Below are 19,638 nucleotides of genomic sequence, written 5' to 3' on the forward strand. Positions count from 1 at the left end.
AGTTTGCCCACCCCCTTCAATAACTGCCTCCTCCTGTGCAGCGGAAAGGAGATGATTAATAGAGAAACTGGGTTCCACAAAATAAGGCGGATGGGCCAGATATAATCTAAGATCCCTTCTAGTTCTAATGTTCCTGTAATCTCCTGTTCCAACATCACCATTATTCTCTTTGTTATTAGCAACCCAAGAGCAGAGGAAATGAACCAACTCCGGGCTATCTAGTACCTGATTCTTTCCTTCCTGACAAAGATGATGATACACAAAGCAAGCTGCAGAACTCTTACTTCTCCTATTTATAAATAGGCCAGTGGGAAAGTGGATGAAGAAGGAAATTGGCCTTAAAGGCAGAACTGGCCTTCTAAAAACGATGAGCTGACAAATTGGGTCTTTTGTCCAAACTATCACTTCGTTTGCTTTTTATTCAATTACAGTTTCATTCCCCTCAGTATTGAAGACAGTTCTATCTTTAGGAATTCTCTTTAAAGGGCAAATTTTCTGAATAGAGTCATTAGCCAAAGAGGGAATAAGTGAGATATATATATATATATATCCTGCCATCCAGGGGAGAGAGGGGAGGAGGAGAGGAAAACGTGGAACAGAAGGTTTTTGCAAGGGTCAGTGTAAGAAAATTACCCATGCATATCTTTTGTAAATAAAAAGCTATAATAATAAAAAAAATAAAAATAAAAACATTTTTAAAAAGATAATTTCTCTCAAATGCCACAAGTCACTTTTAAGAGCCCTTTTAGGTTCTGATATTCTCTTTTCTACATATATTTTGACATTTCTGTTATCAAAGGGTACAGCGATATTGGTATATGGCACCAATTATGTGCCAGGTATTGGGCTAAGAGCTGGAGACTTTTTTTTTAAACATAGAAATATTATCTTTTTTTGATTTTCACACCCACTCTGGAAAAGTAGGTGCTATCATAATCTCCATTTTACAGATAAGGAAGTTGAGACAAATAGAAGTTAAGTGACTAGCCTTGAGTCACATAGCTAGTACGTGTCTGAGTTCAGATTCGATCTCAGGGCTTCTTTACTCTAAGTTCAGAGCTCTGTCTACTGAGCCATTGCCTCTAGATAACATAAAAGGAGATGGAGTGAGCAAACTGAGACCCAGAGAGATAAAGTACTTACTTAAACAAGTTGATTCCTCATCTGCTTGGATATTGGGATCTAGAATATAGCCATCTCTTGAGGGCCCTTTAAATTCTAAAATTTAGCTATTATTTCATGATTTCTTAAAGAAATATACTTTATAGTTATATGAAAAACATATTATAAATCACTTATTAGAAAAATGCAAATGAAAATAATTGTGAGCTTACCACCTATCAATATGTTCAATATGACAGAAAATAAATGTTGGAGGGTCTGGGGGATGCACTATTGATTGAGCTGTATACTGACTCAAGCATTCTGTAGAGCAATTGGAACTATGTCCAAAAGACTATGAAACTATATATAGCTTTCAACTAAGCAATACCACTAATAGATCTATATCTCAAAGAGATTTTAACAAACAAAAAGGATCTATACATAGAAAAATATTTTAGCAGCTCTTTTAATGGTGGCAAAGAATTAAAACTTAAGGGAATGCCCATCAATTTGAGAATAGCTGAACAAGTGGTTGTAGATGATTGTGATGGAATATTATAGAGCAAAAAGAAATGACGAGTAGGGTGATTTCAGAAAAAGCTGAAAAGACTTACATGAGCTGATGCAAAGTAAAATGAGAAGAAGCAGAACATTGTACATACTAACAGCAATATTTGTGAACAACTTAGCTATTCTCAGCAATACAACGATCCAAGAAAATTGTGAAGGACTTATGATGAAATATGCTGTTCATTTCTAGAGGAAAAACTGGTGGAATCTGAATATAGATCAAAGATACTTTTTCATAATTTTTCTTTTTTTTTGTCTGTATTTTCTTTTATAATATGACATATTATAAACTACAAACATATTTCCAATATGACATATGGAAATGTGTTTTGTATGACTAAACACATGTATAACCTGTTCCAAATTGCTTGCCTTCTCAGTAAGGGGAAAGGAAAAGAGAGAGAGAATTTGGAGTTCAAAATTTGAAAAAAAAATGCTAGAATTGATCATATATGTAATTAAGAAAAATAAAATATTAAATTATTAAAAAGAAATGTAACAATTATCACAAATACTTTAGTAAAGAGTAATTGATAACCAGCTAGGATTCAAATTAGAATGCAAGGAATTATCTCACTTTTCTATTTGTATTCCCAGGTTTTAGCATCATTATCTGGTACATAGTAGGTACTTAATAAATATTTGTTGGTTAATTGACAAAAGAATATAGAATGAATCTATTGATTAGTCAGTCAGTCAGTATATTATGGGATAGTTGTCTGGGAATAAAGTAAGAGAGGCACACCAAAAGGAGGGGTTGGGAAATCAGAGATCAGAGCTGGAAGGGCTCTAATAAAAGGTCATGTATGCTCAAGCCTTAAACACGGCTCTCTACCCCATTGTATAACTGAATGTGGGGATGGTGAAAATTTTGCTGACAGTAAAAGGTTTCTGAAAGTACAATGACCAAAAATGAATTCAAAATCTAACACAAAATGAATCTGAAGTGTTTCTGGTATTGCTTGACCCTGCTGCAATGAACAACTTCACTGCAACCTTTATTCTCATCTGCCAAGATTTAATTTTTTATGTAAAAATAAACAAATATATCCATCTCATTACTATGCAAATGTATTTTTGTATTTGACAAAAGGTAAATTATAAAATCACAAGTATACCAGAAATTGTTCTAAAATAAATTTCATTATGATTTATTATCAGCAAATGTATTATTTAATATCTATTTTATATATCTATATGTCTGAAGTTGCCTAAAAATTTCTTGGGCAAAAAGGGGTCATACATGGGAAAAGTTTAAGAAGTTCTGATTTAAGTCAGTTCCCTGCCAGATGCAATGTAACATAAATTCCTCAAGGGAAGACACTTTTTTTTCCTTCCTTTTTTCTTTTTGCCTCCTCAGTATTTATTAAAGTGTTAGCACATAGCAATTGATTTATTGCTAATGATAATAATAGCAAATACTTGTTGACTTATTGATTGATGTATGCATGACTCATTTCTACAAAAGAGGAAAGTGGAAAAGCAATAATCAGCTTTTCCTCCATCATGGCTCTGGAAGTAGAAAACTGCTCTCTGTATATCCTGCTCTTTCTGGATCTCCAAAGCCCTAGAGTTGGAGGAGTTCTCAGAAGTCACCCATTTCAAGTTCCTAAAATGAAGCTTCCTTTTACAAATGAGGAAACTGAAGCAGAAGTAAATGTCACAGGAGATATTTGAACTCAGGTCTTCTGACTCCTAAGCCTGAGTTCTTTCTCTTCGTGCTAGGCTGCCCAGTAACTGCACTGGACAAACAGTAGGACCTAGTGAGTGTCTGAGGCTCAGATAAATGGGTACAGAAGCATCTCTGTGAGTTCTATCCAGGGTTCCCACATCAGATATCAAGGGAGGAGAGAAAGGGGGATGGTCAATCTACTATCAGACCTCAAAGATACTGAAAAATACTCTCAGGCAATAGAAAAACCACATAATTTGCAAACAGGACCCATGTACACTTCTTTGGTTTGTCACATTTTTAGCTGGACCTCTAGGAACTTCAATCAGAGGTTGAGAGTCAAGGGGCTCCTGGGTCTGAAACACCAAGGGCAGTTAATACCTTAACCCCATATGGCTGAGGATACTCAATGAGCCTGCCACGAAGAAAGGCAGATGAAATTAATTTCTAAGTGTAGACTTCATCACACCTGGCCCCAGGGGGAAGCACAACAGCCCCCTGACTTGGATGCTAGCCTTGGTTGGCCTCTGATGCCCCATGTTCAAGTTCCCCAAGCTTCAAACTTCAGAGATAGAATCAATGTCCACGGAGTTATCTGATTCATCCACATTTGTGGGGAGGAGGGTGTTAACTACTACTCAGGACTTCCTGAAGACTCCAATTCCACTGTAATTGGTGGGTTAGAGTTCATTTCCCAGGAAGGAAAGAAATGAGTTGGGTACAGGGCAAGGAGATGAGCGTGACAGGAAAGTGAGAGGATCTCAATCAGAAAGGGAGTCTCTGTTACTCACACGAGAGGCAACGTCATCAGTGTCATCACTCACTCTGCACTTTGCTCAATCCCGATGAAAGTTAAGCACAATGACCTTTCAAATATTTTTTCACTGATAGTCTGAGTCCTAAAATATCCTTGTGGGATAGGTAATTCAACACACATTACTAAGTCCCTATTCCACATCAAGCCTTAGGAAGAACAAAAAAGAAAAACAAAACACCCAGTTAGCTCTTCCCTCAAGGCACTTACACTGTACTGTGGGAAACCCCAGATACATAGAAAAGCAAATGGGAAGCCTGGGAAGAAGCATCGTGGTGGGGCAGTGGAGAGCTGCCTCTGATGCTTACTGTCCCATATGATCTTGGGTCATTACTTAGCCTCCTTCCCTTGGACTACTCTGAAAGAAAGGAGTGAAGGAGTATCATTAGAGATTGCTTCCAGTTCTAGAGCTTGAATCCTAAAACAAAGCAAGGAGGAAGGGGTGGCTGGGGGAGAGAGACAGAAATAGAGGCAGAGACACACAGAGAAAGGCAGAGGGAGGGAGAGGTAGAGAGACAGAAAAAGAAAGAAACAGGAGAGAGACAGAGAGAGATACAAAGAGGGAAAGACAGGAACATACATAGAGAGAGAGAGAAAGAGGGAAAAATGAAAGAGAGAGAGACAGAGACAGAGACAGAAACACAAGGAGAGACAGACAGAGACAGAAAAAGAGAAACAGATATAGAAAGAGACACAGACACAGACAGAGAATACTAAAGATAGGAGAAATCAGAACACACTGTTAGGAGAAGATGGCACTTGAGATATAAAGGTAGTTAGATCATCATGGAGAGATGCTATAAACTTGAAGTTAAGAAGTTCTGAGTTCAAAACCTGCCTCAAATACTTCCTAGCTGGTTAATCCTGAGCAAGTAACTTAACTTTTTTCAGCCTCAGTTTCCTCATTTGTAAAATGGAGGGTTGACTCAATGGCCTTAGAGACCCTTATTCATTTTAAATCTATGTTCTTATAATCATAATTACAAATCATTTTTCTCTAAGACATCATGATCTACAAAATCTTTCTTCACAATGACCCTGAAAGACAGATTTTGCAAGTAAGCTTACTCCTATTTCAGACTTAAGAGTAGAAAATGAGTCAAAGAGGTTGTGATCAATCATTGCCATAGAATGAGGTGGGTTCAGGACATGATGTATCCAGAGTCAGCATCAGTGACCAGACTATTAGTCCAGTGCCTTTTCACTTTATGTCCTATAATTTTCCTAAACCTTTTGTCAGAGAGGAAACCAACTGCATTAAGAAGAAGAGAAGTAATAAAAGTAACAGTAAAATTTTGAATCCTTGAAGGGTTATAATTTTATAGGTAGGGGGCACTTGAATTTTCCGTAGTTTTGTAGATGGTCTATGAGTGTTACTAGGATGAAATACACACATATGTATACACACATACAATATATACATATAGATGTGTGTAGATATACATACATACATACATATCATTACTCAGTGACCAACCTGAAGATAAGTTTCTCTAAAAGGCTGGTCTTTCACAGTGATATCCCCATCCTCAAAGTCTTAGCAGTTTGGTGAGACCATCCAGCTTTGAAAATCCTGTCTCATGAGGAGACATGAGAAAGAAACTTTGAAAGAGACACGAGAAAGACTTCAGTGGAGGAATAAAAGTAATGGACATTTGTGTTATACTCATTGATTTCCCTTGAGTTTGAAGCAGCTTTGTTTTAGGGCTCAGAGAACTTTAATTTAATGACTGCCTCCAGCACTTCCTATCTGTATGATGTTGAGGAAATCACTTAATATCTCCATAAGAAATGAGGGGATTGGTTTCAGAGAAATCTGGGAAGATTTGTATGAACTGATACAGAATAAAATGAGCAAAACCAAGAAAATGACTTCTATAATGAAATTGTGAAGAAAAAAACTTTGAAAAATTTAAGATAGCTCTGTTCAATCCAATAACCACCCACAAATCAAGAAGACCCATGATGAAGACTTCTGACAGAGAGGTGGTAAATTCAAGGTGCAGAATGAGACTTGGGGTTTTTGTTTATTTGGTTTCTGAAAAGGTGGTGGCACATGAACTGAACCTGGAGGAATAGGGTGGATTTCAGCAAAGATGTGAGAGAAAAACAAAGATGAAGACTTACATTTGCTTCTCAAGGGCAAAACTTGTTTTATGTTTGTATTTTTTAATCCCTAGCATCTAGCACAATGCTTGACACATAGTAGATTTTGTCAGTTGAGAATAAAAGCTAACAATCATACTTTAAAGTTTGTCAGTCACTTGACAAATTTCAATTTATAAATCTCATTTGATTCTCACAACAACCTCAGGGGATAGGTGCTGTTATCTCTATTTTACTGGTGGGGAAACTGAGGCTGAGACAGATTAAGTGATTTGCTCAGCTTACCTTTTTGAGGTAGGATTTGAATTTAGGGTAAATCCTTTAGGTAAATCCTTCTATTTTTACCTCACCACCTATAATAATACTAAGGCATTTTAATGTCCAATATAGTAGAGCTTAATAGGTATAACCCATATAAACAAAAGCTTTTGGAAGAGGCAAGAGGTCTTCAATAATTTTTGAGAGTGTAAAGGGGTCCTGAGCCCAAAAAGTGGAGAACAGTTGCCTTAAAAGTATGGACTATCAGAGCTGGGAAGAGCCTTGGAACATAGAAATGTCAGATCTGGAAGGAACTTTAGAACATGCAATGTCAGACCTGGGAGGAGATTTAGAACATAAAACAGGGAATCCACTTTCACATGTATGAATATACAAGACTATATGCTGAAGCAGGAAGAAAGGGATTATACTTGTCTACTCAGGCTGTGGGCTGCTTCCCAGGTACTCACAAGGTAAACAGGCACTTTGCTTCCTCCTGCAGAACTCACAGCCCACGGGCCATTCAACCACAGTGATGTCACTGCCCTTTTAGACATTACAATCCCTGCTGCTGTGGAAAAAGATTGTGGTCCAGGCAGGCCATGAGACTCAGCCTGTCAGCCAGCTATTCAGAAGGGGAAAAATAGTTCTGTCTTCATCGTCCCTACCCCCTCCTCCTCCACCTGAGGAGATGAGAACGAAACAGAAGCAAGAAACCTAACATGAGTCTTTCTGTTCACCAGTGATGAGAGATTTGAGAAAAACAATCCATTGTCCACATGGTTTCTTTGAATAGAGGAAACCTTGCTGGGGCAGGAGGTTGAAGTTTCTGGGAATTGGGGGTCCTCCAGAGGACTCCTTCTTGAGAAAGGCAAACAGGCTCTTTCTCTCCTGGCTTAGCTGGTACTCTATTCCCCTTAGGATATTCAAGTAAAGCCCTGGCCAGAGGAAGTGGCCTCCCAGCAGTAATGACTGTGCAGGGTAGAAGTGAATCTGACAGAATGTCAGAGCTAGAGAGGACCTACTGAAATGGAAGCTGGAGCTAAGAACATAAATATCAAGTGCTGAAAAGGACTTTAAAACACAAAATGCCAGCATTGGAAGAGAGCTCAGAACATGGAATGTTAGAGCTGGGAGGCCTTGGAAGACAGAATGTTAGCCCTGGGAAAGAGCTTAGCATCACTGGAAAGGATCTCAGAACATAAAATGTTGGAGCTGGAAGAGACTTTAATTTGGGGATCCTTGGGAGTACCCAAGCCCCTTCAAATGATCCATGAGGTCAAAATGTCTTTCATAATAATACTAAGGCATTTTAATGTCCGATAGCTTAATAAGTATAACCCATATAAGCAAAAGCTTTTGGAAGAAGCAAGAGGTCCTCAGTAAGTTTTAGAATGTAAAGGGGTCCTGAGCCTAAAAAAAGGAGAACAGTTGCTGTGTAAGTATGGAATATCAGAGCTGGGAGGAGCCTTGGAACATAGAATGTCAGATCTAGAAGGAACCTTAGAACATGCAATATCACATTTGGGAGGGGATTTAGAACCTAAAATATCAGATCTTGAGAAGCCCTTAAAATAGTGAATGTCAGATCTAGAAGGGGTCTCAGAACACAGAATGTCAGACTTTGGAGGGGACTTAGAACAGCAGATGTTAGAATTAAGTTCACTTGCCTGGCTGTACTGATGAGGAAATAATGACTGCAAAGAAATGCTTGGATAGGGACCAGCAATTTTCCATCTCATCGGAGATTTGAACTGAAGGAAATGGATTTTGACTTTAACAAGAACTATTTAATAAAAATGAGGAAGAATGATTTAAGAATAAAGAGTGGAAAAGGCTACTAAGGGAAATTGCTTAATTCTCTATCCTGTGAATATTTCAGAAGAATAATCCTTTAGATTGGCATGGGGATTTCATTATAATTGTCCAAACATCCTGAGACATACTAGCTCGTTAAAATTCTCACCACTTCCCCATACTGGTCCTTAGGGAAGATTTGTATCATATTATTGTTTCTTAGATGGTTAGAGAAGTTAACTTCATAGTCATAAAGGCAGAATATTTATAGCTTGAATGAATAACTCTCATTCTCTCCCTCAAGTAGGCAGCCTCCAGTAGTGCTTAGGGATAGTCTGGCCTGGAGGCAGAAGGGCTGAAAGTCCCCTCAAAAAAAGCTCTGAGTCTTCAGGCCAACAAATGCCCTGGACTTGGCACAAGAAATCCCTATATTATGCTGAAGAGAACAGTTTTCTGGTTCCCATGCCATACCACATTTTGGAGAGAACCATCAGCTTAGACCTAGTGAGCCTCTTCAAAGAGATGGCCCCAGCGTTGCCTTACCACCCGGACCCTGCTCCCCACTGGCCCCTACCACTTTCTGCCACCATGACTCACTGGAAAGGGTGGCTCTGTTGGTTTCCTGGCCCTCCTCCCTCTTCACAATCCTCTACAGGGGAAATAAAGCCTGAGTTTAGGCCAGAGTCCTGAACAATCTCCAGTGGATTCTCAAACAGAAAAGGGAGGAAGTAGGTAGAGAGTAGCTTGACTCCTCAGGGAAGAGAAAACAATGCCTGGAAGATTCTGGGATAATCAATCCAATTCTCCATGTATTCACTGTGGGCAAGGTGAAAGGACAAGTGGGGTGTTCAGAAGATTGGGCTTTGGAGTCAGAAGGACATGGGTTCAAGTTCTCCCTTTAAAACATATTCACCATATGATTTCTACCAATCATCTAATCTATCATGTCCCCAGTCAAATTCTCTATCAATAAATCTTGTCAAGAAGCATTTATTAAACAGCTCCTATGTGACTGACATCGAGCAAGGCACTGGAGACATAAATACAAAAGGTAAGCAGCTCCTGCCTTCAAAGAGCTTATAATCCCTTGAGGAGAAAATAGACATCATCCATGTAATAATAGCTGATACTCTAAGATCTGTAAAATGCTTGACAAATATTATCTCATCTGATTCTTAATATACCCCTGGAAGGTAAATGCTATTATTATCATCCCCATTTCACAGATGAGGAAGCAGAGGCAAACAAGATGAATGAGTTGCCAAAGATCACACAATTTGTAAGGTCTGAAGCCATGTTGAGATCCTCTGGACTTCAGATCCAGCTATCTATCCACTGTACCATCCAATGGCCTTTGCATAAGTATATTCAAAACAAATACAACATAAAGGAAGGCAGAGGGGCAGAAGGCAATGACCAATGTCCTTCCTAAAATGGGGTAGTCAGAACAAACAGGACACTCACCTCCTTGGTCTTGGCCATGAGATCTCTCTATTAAATACAACCAAAGTTCATGTAAGCCTTCTCAGTGGTTCTATCAAAGACTACAGATGCATAAAGTCTTCGGTTCAATAAAGTCCTGTTCTTTTTCAGACAAACTGATATCAAGCTCTGATTTCTTCAGATGGTATTTGTGAATTTTTAAAGGGAAGTATAAGGCTTTATATGTATCCCCAGTAAGTGTCAATTTATTAACTTAGTCCATCAATATCTTTTTGGAAGCTTCATTCATCATCTCCTTCTCCTCCTTTTTCTCCTCTTCCTTTTCCTTCTCTTCCTTCTCTTCCTTCTCCTTTTCCACCTTCTCCTTGTTCTCCTTTTCTTTCATCTTTTCCATTCCCTCCTCCTTTGTTTAAAAATGTTTTTTTATTTTTATTTTCCCCAGTTACATGTAAAAGCAACATTTTTGAGGTTATATAGGTACATTCATTTTTTTAAACATTTTTTATGAATCATGTTGGGAGAGAAAAATCAGAACAAAAAGGAAAAACAGAGAGAGAGAGAGAGAGAGAGAGAGAGAGAGAGAGAGAGAGAGAGAACACAGACGAAAAAGAAAAAAAAAAAGGTGAACATAGCATGTGCTGATTTATATTCAGTCTCCACAGTTATCTCTCTGGATGTGGATGGTGTTTTCTAAACAAAGTTTATGAGGATTGCTGCCTTGGATCACTGAGCCGCTGAGAAGAACCAAGTCCGTCATAGTTGATCATCGCACAATCTTGTGCTGGATCCCATGTTTTCCTGGTACTGCTCATTCCTCCTCCTTTTTTCCTCTTCCTCCTCTCCTCCTTTTCTTCCACTTTGTTTTCCTTATTTTCTCCTCTTCCTTATCTTCCTTCTCTCTTCCTTCTTCTCTTCTTTTTCCTCTTCCACCTTCTCCTCCTCCTTCTACTTCTCCATCTTTTCCTCCTCCTCTTCCTCCTTTTTTCTTTTTCCTCCTCCTTTTCCCTTTTCTTCGCCTTCTCCTCCTTTTCTCTTTCTCCTCCTACTGTTTTTCAACCTTCTCTTTTTTCTCCTCTTCTTCCTCCTCCTTTCCCTTTTCTTCCTCTTCCCCATCATCCTTCTTTTTCTCCTCCCTCCTCCTTCTTCTTCTCCCTCCTCTTCCTTCTCCTTTTCTACCTTCTCCACCTTCTCCTCTTTTTACTGCTTTTTTCCTCCTCTTCCTCCTCCCTATCTTTCTTTTTTCCTTCCTCCTCCTTTTCCTTTCCCCTTCTTCTTCCTTCTCCTTTCCTACCTTCTCTACCTCCTCCTACTGCTTCTCTACCTTCTTTTTTCTCCTCATCCTTTTCCTTTTCTTCCCTCTCTTCTTCCTCCTCCTTCCTTTCCTTCTCTTCTTCTTTTTTCTTCTCCTTATTCTTCCTCTTCTTCTTTTTTTAGAGAAGTTGGCTAACTTGCCCAAAATTACATAGCTAATAACAACAGAACTGGATCCAACGTTGTTTATACTCTATGAACTGCTACTGCCTTTTCTGAAGGGAGCCCCAGATGCTCTTTTGATCATCACCTGCCTGCTACTGGCAGTAACAATACAGATTTCCTGCTTCCACTGAACAAAGCTGTGTCAGTACTATAAAGAAAGTAGCACACTAATTCTTGAGAACTTTGATCAATACAGTGACCAATCCTGGCTTTCAGAAAACTGATGATGAAACCTGACTCCTGCATCTGACCAGTGAGGTAGTGGACTAAGGTGGGGAATGGGGCATGCACTGTTGAGCATAGTCAATGTATGGTTTGTTTTAGCCATTTTTTTGCTACAAGAGAAGGTTCTGTTGGGTCAGGAGAAAGAGAATTATTGAGAAATAATGATGATGTTAAAACCACCAAAGCCTTCTACTGGATGTCAGAGGTAAAAGGTTAAGGGTTTCCCACACATACAGTCCCAGAGTCTATGCTCTTTCCCTCCGACTCTACTTCAAGCATACAGTATGCTGTGTTCTTTCTTCCACCCGCTAACGTACACACACCTCATGAAATGCTCGCTCTCTGACACTACCTTTAGGAGGAGGTCTCAAAAGAAATTTTAGAGAATATAATATCAAGGCTAAAAGCGCCATGGAGACATCGGATGTCAGAGTGAGGACAGAGAACCTCAGTGGTGAAAGGGAACTTAGAACACAACGTGAGAGCTGGGAAGGGACTTAGAGACTGTCTTGTCTAAAACCCTCATTTTACAGCTATGAAAGGAAGTTGCCTATGGATCTTCAATTTATAAGTGGTAGAGTCTAGGATTTGACCCCAAGCCTTCTGATTGAGTGCTTTTTTCACTCTGCCTTTGTTTCTCTTTCTCCTCCACTCAGTTGATTCTCTTAGAGTGAATGAAAGACTTGGGTTGCTGAAGAAATTTTCTATCCCCATACATGAAGGGATAACATCTGGAGCAAGGGGATTCAGCTACCCAGAAACCTAAGGATTGCCAAGAAAGAGAAGCCATGGTTCCTGCCTCTACAGGAAGCCTTTCTAGACTCCTCTTAATTCTAGTGTCCTCCTTCTCTTGTAGTTCCTAGTTATTCTTTATAGAGTTTGTTTGTATATACATACATATATATATGTATGTGTATATACTTGTGTGTTCTTGCTGTTTAAGAAGTTAGACCTCTGAGGTTTCCGAGGGCCCATTCATCTCTCAATTTCTGACCTTAGTGTTCTATTTACTTTTAAGAAATGGTGTGATATTTTTGCCACAGAAGAGACAGAAAGTCTCTTTCTCCCTTTTATTTATTTATTTATTTTTACTGGAGTATTTATTTCTCCGCCTACTTTCTCAGACTCAAGTTTGCCTACTTTGCCAGGTTGGTAGAGATTGGAGATGAGTCTTTCCCTTGATCGTTAAAGACCCCTACATACACGCGCAAGGGGGTACACACATCCTGCTGAATGCACGTTTCCTGCCTATCTACAACCCTCAAGACCGTGACTTGGCCGTGTACAGTCAGTGACTCAGAATGAACCCCACATGTGACCTGGCCGGAAGCCCACAGCTGACAGGCTGCCGGGTCTCAGCTCACACCCTGGGAGCTGGGAGGGGAAGCTGGGGGCTGAGTGAGCATTGGTGGGTTCTGTGGTTCAGTGCCTAGCACATAGTAGGTGCTTAATAAATGTTTATTGATTGACTCCCTGCCATCCCTACACCACCAGTCCTGTTGAATATTACATATCTCATGAGGTTAGATAACCTGGTTGCAGAAAATACAAAGACTAGGGCAAAGAAATAGGTCAATAATTGTCCAGTAGCAAATGAACCTCTGTTAGTGATGAGCCTGAAGCTGAATGGGGCAATCAGGGAAGACTTCTTTCAGAATATGGCCAACCTTGGGGGAAAGACCTCTAAAAAGATCTCAGAGACGTGTCTTTCTGAGCTGGTATCCTCCGACCCACCCCACCCCTTCTCTACCTGAGAATGCCCACAATGATCAATCTGACATTCATCTGAACCACAGAACCCACCAATGCTCACTCAGCCCCCAGCTTCCCCTCCCAGCTCCCAGGGTGTGAGCTGAGACCCGGCAGCCTGTCAGCTGTGGGCTTCCGGCCAGGTCACATGTGGGGTTCATTCTGAGTCACTGACTGTACACGGCCAAGTCACGGTCTTGAGGGTTGTAGATAGGCAGGAAACGTGCATTCAGCAGGATGTGTGTACCCCCTTGCGCGTGTATGTAGGGGTCTTTAACGATCAAGGGAAAGACTCATCTCCAATCTCTACCAACCTGGCAAAGTAGGCAAACTTGAGTCTGAGAAAGTAGGCGGAGAAATAAATACTCCAGTAAAAATAAATAAATAAATAAAAGGGAGAAAGAGACTTTCTGTCTCTTCTGTGGCAAAAATATCACACCATTTCTTAAAAGGAAATAGAACACTAAGGTCAGAAATTGAGAGATGAATGGGCCCTCGGAAACCTCAGAGGTCTAACTTCTTAAACAGCAAGAACACACAAGTATCCCAAGTCACACCAAAGAGGTCATTGTAAAGCATTTTATAACTTTGTGTGACTTATCATTCTTCTGTAGCCTGACACTTGCTCAGCTCCTCTATGCGAAAGTGCTGGAGGGAGCCGGACATAGGGTACAGACAATGGGATCACAGATCTGGAGATGGTAGGGACCTTAGAGACCATCTAGACCAGCCCCTTAATTTACAGATAAGGAAACTGAGGAATCAGTCAATCAAAATATACCTATTTTTAAGTGTTTTAATCCTTTATGAGATAAAGAAAAATGTCAAAATAAGCCCACAAGGAGCTTACATTTTATTGCAGGAAATAACATGTTGGTGTATACAAGACACAGAGTAGATGCAAGGTAATTTTAGAAGGGAAGGCAGTAGCAGGACCCTCAAGGGACCCTCAAGATGATCCTATTGAGCTGAATCTTGAAAAAAGGTAGGAATTCTAAGTAACTTCCATAAGAAGACACAGGTAGTCAGTGTTAAATGTGGAACCCTGGGTCTGTAACTCTGGAGCTAGTGATCTTTTCATTGTACCACAATCCCTCCCATAGGGACAACTAGGTGGCTCAATGGATAGAGCACCGAGTCTGGAGAAAGAAAGACTTGAGTTACAACTCAACCTCAAAGACCAGCTACATAACTCCCATCAAGTCACTTAACCCTGTTTACCTCAGTTTCCTCATCTGTAAAATGAGATGGAGAAGAAAATGGCAAACCACTCCAGTATTTCATCCAAGAAAACCCCAAATAAGATCATAGAAAGTTGGACAAGTCTCTGTCGGAACAGGTCAGGTGTCTACAACCTCCTAAGTGACCTCCAGTAGCTCACATCCATTTCTCTATCTCTGAATGTATCTTCCAGCATGACCAGGGCCCTTCTGGGAGATTCTTACAAGGTGGGAAAACACTACACTAGGTAGTACTTCCTAACCTGGGAGTTAGCCAGCCCCCATCCCCTAACCTCAGCCCCAATTCCCTGAAGTAAAGAACATTCAGATCATCATTAATTCAATTTAACTTAATGAAAAATACCCTATCAACCTTGTCTCAGGCGATCAGAAAGCACTATTATTAGATGCCAGATATCAAACTAAAATCTGGTGTTAAAACAGGCTCTGCCCTCAATGAGCTTAAATTCTACTGGGGTGGAGGTGACTATAAATAAGTGATATATTTGGAGAAGATAGATGGAACCCTCAATGAAAAGGACACTGGTAGGGCAGGGGGACACCCAGAAAGATGGGATTTGAGCTAAGTCTAAAAGGAAGCTTTAGACTTTTAGTCTAAAGGAGTTCTAAATAGAGTGAGCCGGAAAGCATTCCAGACATGGAAGACTGTGCTCAACAACAAAAATAATAAACATTTATTAAGCACCTACTAAGTGCCTGTCACTAAGCTAAGTGCAAAAGCTACAAATCAAGGCAAAAATGTGGTCTCTGCCCTCAGGGAGCATATATTCTAATGCAAACAAGTAGCTTGTAAAGATACCTTTATTGGGATTGGGAACAAATGTGTAGTTATATGAGTTATATATAACATATATATGTTAAATGGGTTATTATAGAGAAGTCTCAGATAAGGAAACTCACTCTGCCAATATAATTTCCTCTGTATCCTATATTTTTCTGAAAGAGGTCCATGAAGAACCTGACATCAGGGAGGTAATGCCATAACAAGCAAGTGATTTGAATTTAAGGGAGGGGGGCTGTACACGGTCACCTGCCTTACTTTCCCCTCCAGAGCCATCTGGATCCAGTGGCCACAAATAGACCAGGATGACTGAAGATGGCCCTATATTTTTAGAGAGTTAATTGAGTCACTAAGGAAGTGACTTGCCCGGTGTCAGAGGTCAGACTTGAATCCCAGGCCTTCTTAGCTTTGAGATCATGTCTCCATCTGCCATACCATAAAACCTCCTTGCCCCCTAAATACTGGCATATATATCTGCAAAGGTTCAGTAGCTTGGCCCTTTAAAAAGTCCTGACTTCTGATTTCCACTCTGAATTTGCACCTCCCTGGAGATCTGGGGGTGACTCAAGGAAATACCTCTGGCGGGCTGGCTGCCTCGGATTAGGAAGTCTCTCCTGGAGCCAATTTATCCCAAAGGCAGGCCCTTCCCCCTCACTGAGAGGAGGCAGTCCTGGGTTCTTGGCGGAAGACGTGGGCACCACAGAAAACAGTCATGTCAGGAATCACGGCCAGAAAGGAGGCCATGCTGGCTGCCCCAGAGTAGAGAAAACATCCTCTTACTCAAGAGTGACTCCTAAGAATCCTAAAATAACAAGACCACCCATCTCTTCCTCCTCAGATTTTAAGAGATTTGGGGCAGGTCCTCATTCTAGTCCCTTCTCAATAAATATTGAGTCTATAAACAAATATCCAATCCCCAGTTCAATAAAGATTGTAAATATGTCTCCCAATAGGCTACATTAGTGTCTAATGTCTGAATAGCTTCCTATCTCCCACTTTTCACAAAGAGAATGAGAATTCACAATGGGAAAGTAGGATCTTTCTCAGATTCTAGGCTTGGAAGGAGCATCAGGGACCACAGATCAATTAATCAACTTAACGAGTGTCTATTATGTATTAGGTATTGGATCAGAAGGTGGAAAATAAAGACCAAAAAAATGAAATAGTCCCTGCAAAGAGCTTCCATGCTACATCTAGGTCTGAGGTCAGCATGAAATATATGAATAATGGATAAATGAATGAATAATGAATAAAGCAATCCCTAGGGAGTCCTGAGAGACTTGGGTAGGTAAATCCCACCTCATATGCTTACTGTGTGACCCTAAGTAAGCCATTTAGTCTCTTACTGTCAGTTTGCCCATATATAAAATGGGTATTATGATAATGGTGATAACAGCAATTATGACACTGAGTTGTTGTGAGGATCAAACAAGAAAATGTATGTAAAAACTCTGCAAACCATAAAGCCTGAAACAAGCCTCAGTTCCATTATTAGGGCTTCTTTTGTCAACCAATGGTCTTCTAGCCGGTGAAGATATTTCCACTTTGGGACATTTAGGAACTATTTCCCCCCTCTGACATCAAGCCTTAATCTGCTTCATAAAGCTTCTACTTAGTACTCCGATTTCTGTCCTGTTGGGCCAAATAGAGTAAGTCTATTTTTCCAGCTCTCTTGGCCCCACCCAAGAGTCTTCTCCAAAGTCAACACCTCCACTTCCTTAAACCAGTAGCTTCCTCTTTGAAGCTCTTGACAATCCCAGTAGCCCTTTTAGGGAGACGCTCTAGTTTGTTAACATTCTTCCAAAAATGTAGCCCCCCCCCCAAATGAACATCATATTCCAGTTGCAGTCTGACAGTGGCCTCTGTGGTTCCTGTGGCCTGCCTGGCCTGGCCAGATCCCCAAGGCCAATCAAGTTCCTTATCAGCATCAATGCCAGATTCATCATCTGACTATTTTGTGTTAGCTCCCATCCAAAGTTTTAAACCAAGAGCCTCATAATCTAAACACACACACACACATACACACACACACACACATACACAAAATCCCCCAATTCCCTGGAAGAACACTCAGACCATCATTAGCTCAATTTCACTTAATTAAAAATGATCAGAATTTTGTTTAGAAGATAAAAGATGTACATCTAAAAAGATAAAGGCAACTAAGTGGCTCAGTGAATACAGCACTGGATCTGGAGTAAGGAAGCTAAATTCAAATCCAGTCTCAGATTTGTCATCTAGCTGTAAAAAAAAAAAAAAAAAAAAAAAAAAAAAAAAAAAGCATCTCCGTTCCAGAGTTATCGTGAGGATCAAATGAGATTAATATTTGTAAATATTATCTAGCACATAAGTAGGTGCTCAACAAATGCTTCTTTTGTTGTTCTTTTAAAAGATCACACAGGAACTATAGGTTTCAATTTCTTTATCTGCAAAATAAATTTGCAGGCACAGATTCATTTCTAGTGTTCCTTCCAGTTCTGAGCTTTTGTCCCAAGACCCCTTCCACTTCTAGAGTTCTCCCTCTCTCTCTCTCTTGATCTCGAGCTCTCGGTCTATTGATCTCTCTCCCTCTTATAAACACACAATACCCAGGTATTCTAAGAAAGAGGAAGAATATTCATGTAGGTCAAAGGAAATACATGTCTTGAAGAGCAAAGCGAAGTGGGCTTTGAAGGCGCCAGGTGTTGTCTGTGAAGTGCGGAGCACCCCGGAACAGATGCGAGATGAAAGGGTGCCTCCCCTCAGTCAGAAAGAAACCAACCGTCGGGGAGGAGCAGTCAGCTGGAGAAAACAGATCCCTCGAAATCCAGGCCAGACTTAGGGACTTGGGAGGGAGCCGGGGAGAAGAGAGGGCTCCGAATTTCAGCTCGGGGACAGCCCCCCCCCTCCCCTCAAACCCTGGGTCCAGTGATGCAAGTTCCCCTACAGGGTAGAGTTCCGACCTTATGGGCAGACAGACAGGTCTTGGAGCTTGGCGAGCTTTTGTCGGCCTCAGCTCCGGTTTTTAGGAGGCTTTTCAAAACTTATAGAACTTCCCTCAAATCGGGCTTGGGAGGGAGGGAGTACATGAATTATTCTCACTAACATCAGCCCCATTTAATAGATGAGGAAACCAAGGCCCAGAAACTTTAAGGACTTGTCCGTCAGCACGGGGAGCACCAGCGTCAGCTCGGGGATTCAAACCCACGCTTTCCGGACTCCGGCACAGTCAGAGCTTTGGAAAGGCCGTAGAATCTAGTGCTCGCTCAGCCCCCGCGGGCACACTGAGACGACACAGTCTCGGGACGCCCCCGGCTCGGCCGGACCATATTTTCCCGCCCCGCGGTTGAGCCCCAAGAAGCTGTCCTAGGTGGGGTGGGGATAGGGGGGTGGGGCTGATTTACGATCCGAGGCCAGCAGGAGCTCCAGATGCGAATCCCTGGAAGCCGCGTCTAAGCGGCTGCACTTGGAAGAGGCTTCTAGGGATGCTGAGGTCCCCCAGCAGCTCCTGCCTGGGGGCACCTGTATGGAGCTTTAAAGAACCCCATCATCTTAAAGATGAGGACTCGTAACAGCTCCTAAGTAGCAGAGCTGGGATTCAGCTGAGATCCCCTCACCGCACATCCAGGGCCCTTACCTCTACAGGGGAGAGAGAGGGGCTGGGAGCGCAGGGCAGACTGGGAGGAGGCTCGGGGCGGACTCGGAGGGGCGCACGGTTTCTATCTATTTGCACTAAGAAGGGAAGAGAAGGAAAAGTCGCGGCCGAAGAGGGAATGAACTGCAGGCACCCACCTGGACGGGCACCGCATCCCCCAATGCCCAGAGCAGAAATCCGACGGCGAGAGTTATCCAGGTGGGGACGGCGGCTGGCTCCATTCCGGTGTCCCCGGAGGAACGGGGCGGAGCACGGCAAGGTAAGGAGGCGGCTTCCCCAGCGGCCGGGTCTAGGAAGGGCCACCCTGCGTTGTTCGTTGGACAGAAAGCGAAAGCTTCAGCCCGGACCAGAGCCTGCAGGCACCCAGACGGGGCGGGAGAGTTCGGTGATCCAGGGGCGGTGCAAGCGCGCAACCCCGCCCGGAAAGCTAGAATCAGTCCGCGGGCACTCCCCTCTCCTCCGCCGCCGGACACTCTCCTCCTCCTCCTCTTCTTGGCCCTCCCCTCTCTCCGAACCTGGACTAAGTATTCTCCAAATGACTCCGCCCCTTGCCAGCATGTGAGGGGAGAGGGAACCCACTGCGGAGTGTTTTAGAAAACGGCCGGAACCCGTGGTCCAGGTGTCCCTTCCTCCCTTCACTACCTTCCTTGACCCTTCTCTTGTCACCCAGGTCCCAGAATTGGCGAGTCTCTAGGACCTAGAGGATCTGCCTTGTCTGAATGAGTAGAATCTGCCGTCAGTAAGAGGGAGATAAAGAGACCAAGGTCC

At 41.8% G+C, this 19,638-nt stretch overlaps 1 protein-coding gene across 2 annotated transcripts in view; it reads right to left on the reverse strand.

Annotated features, from left to right (window-relative positions):
• The window catches only part of TNFRSF1B (TNF receptor superfamily member 1B), a 55,341-nt gene extending 35,971 nt beyond the window's left edge, over positions 1 to 19,370 (reverse strand). For both annotated transcript variants that reach the window (XM_012545651.3, XM_023499956.2), the window contains exon 1: positions 19,008 to 19,370. In XM_012545651.3, the coding sequence (XP_012401105.1) occupies positions 19,008 to 19,091 (84 nt within the window). In that variant the 5' untranslated portion in view covers positions 19,092 to 19,370. The remainder of the gene's footprint in view (positions 1 to 19,007) is intronic.
• Positions 19,371 to 19,638: the final 268 nt, after the last annotated feature.

This window comes from Sarcophilus harrisii, chromosome 3 (genome assembly GCF_902635505.1).
Source record: "Sarcophilus harrisii chromosome 3, mSarHar1.11, whole genome shotgun sequence".
In the NCBI taxonomy this organism is placed as follows: domain Eukaryota; kingdom Metazoa; phylum Chordata; class Mammalia; order Dasyuromorphia; family Dasyuridae; genus Sarcophilus; species Sarcophilus harrisii.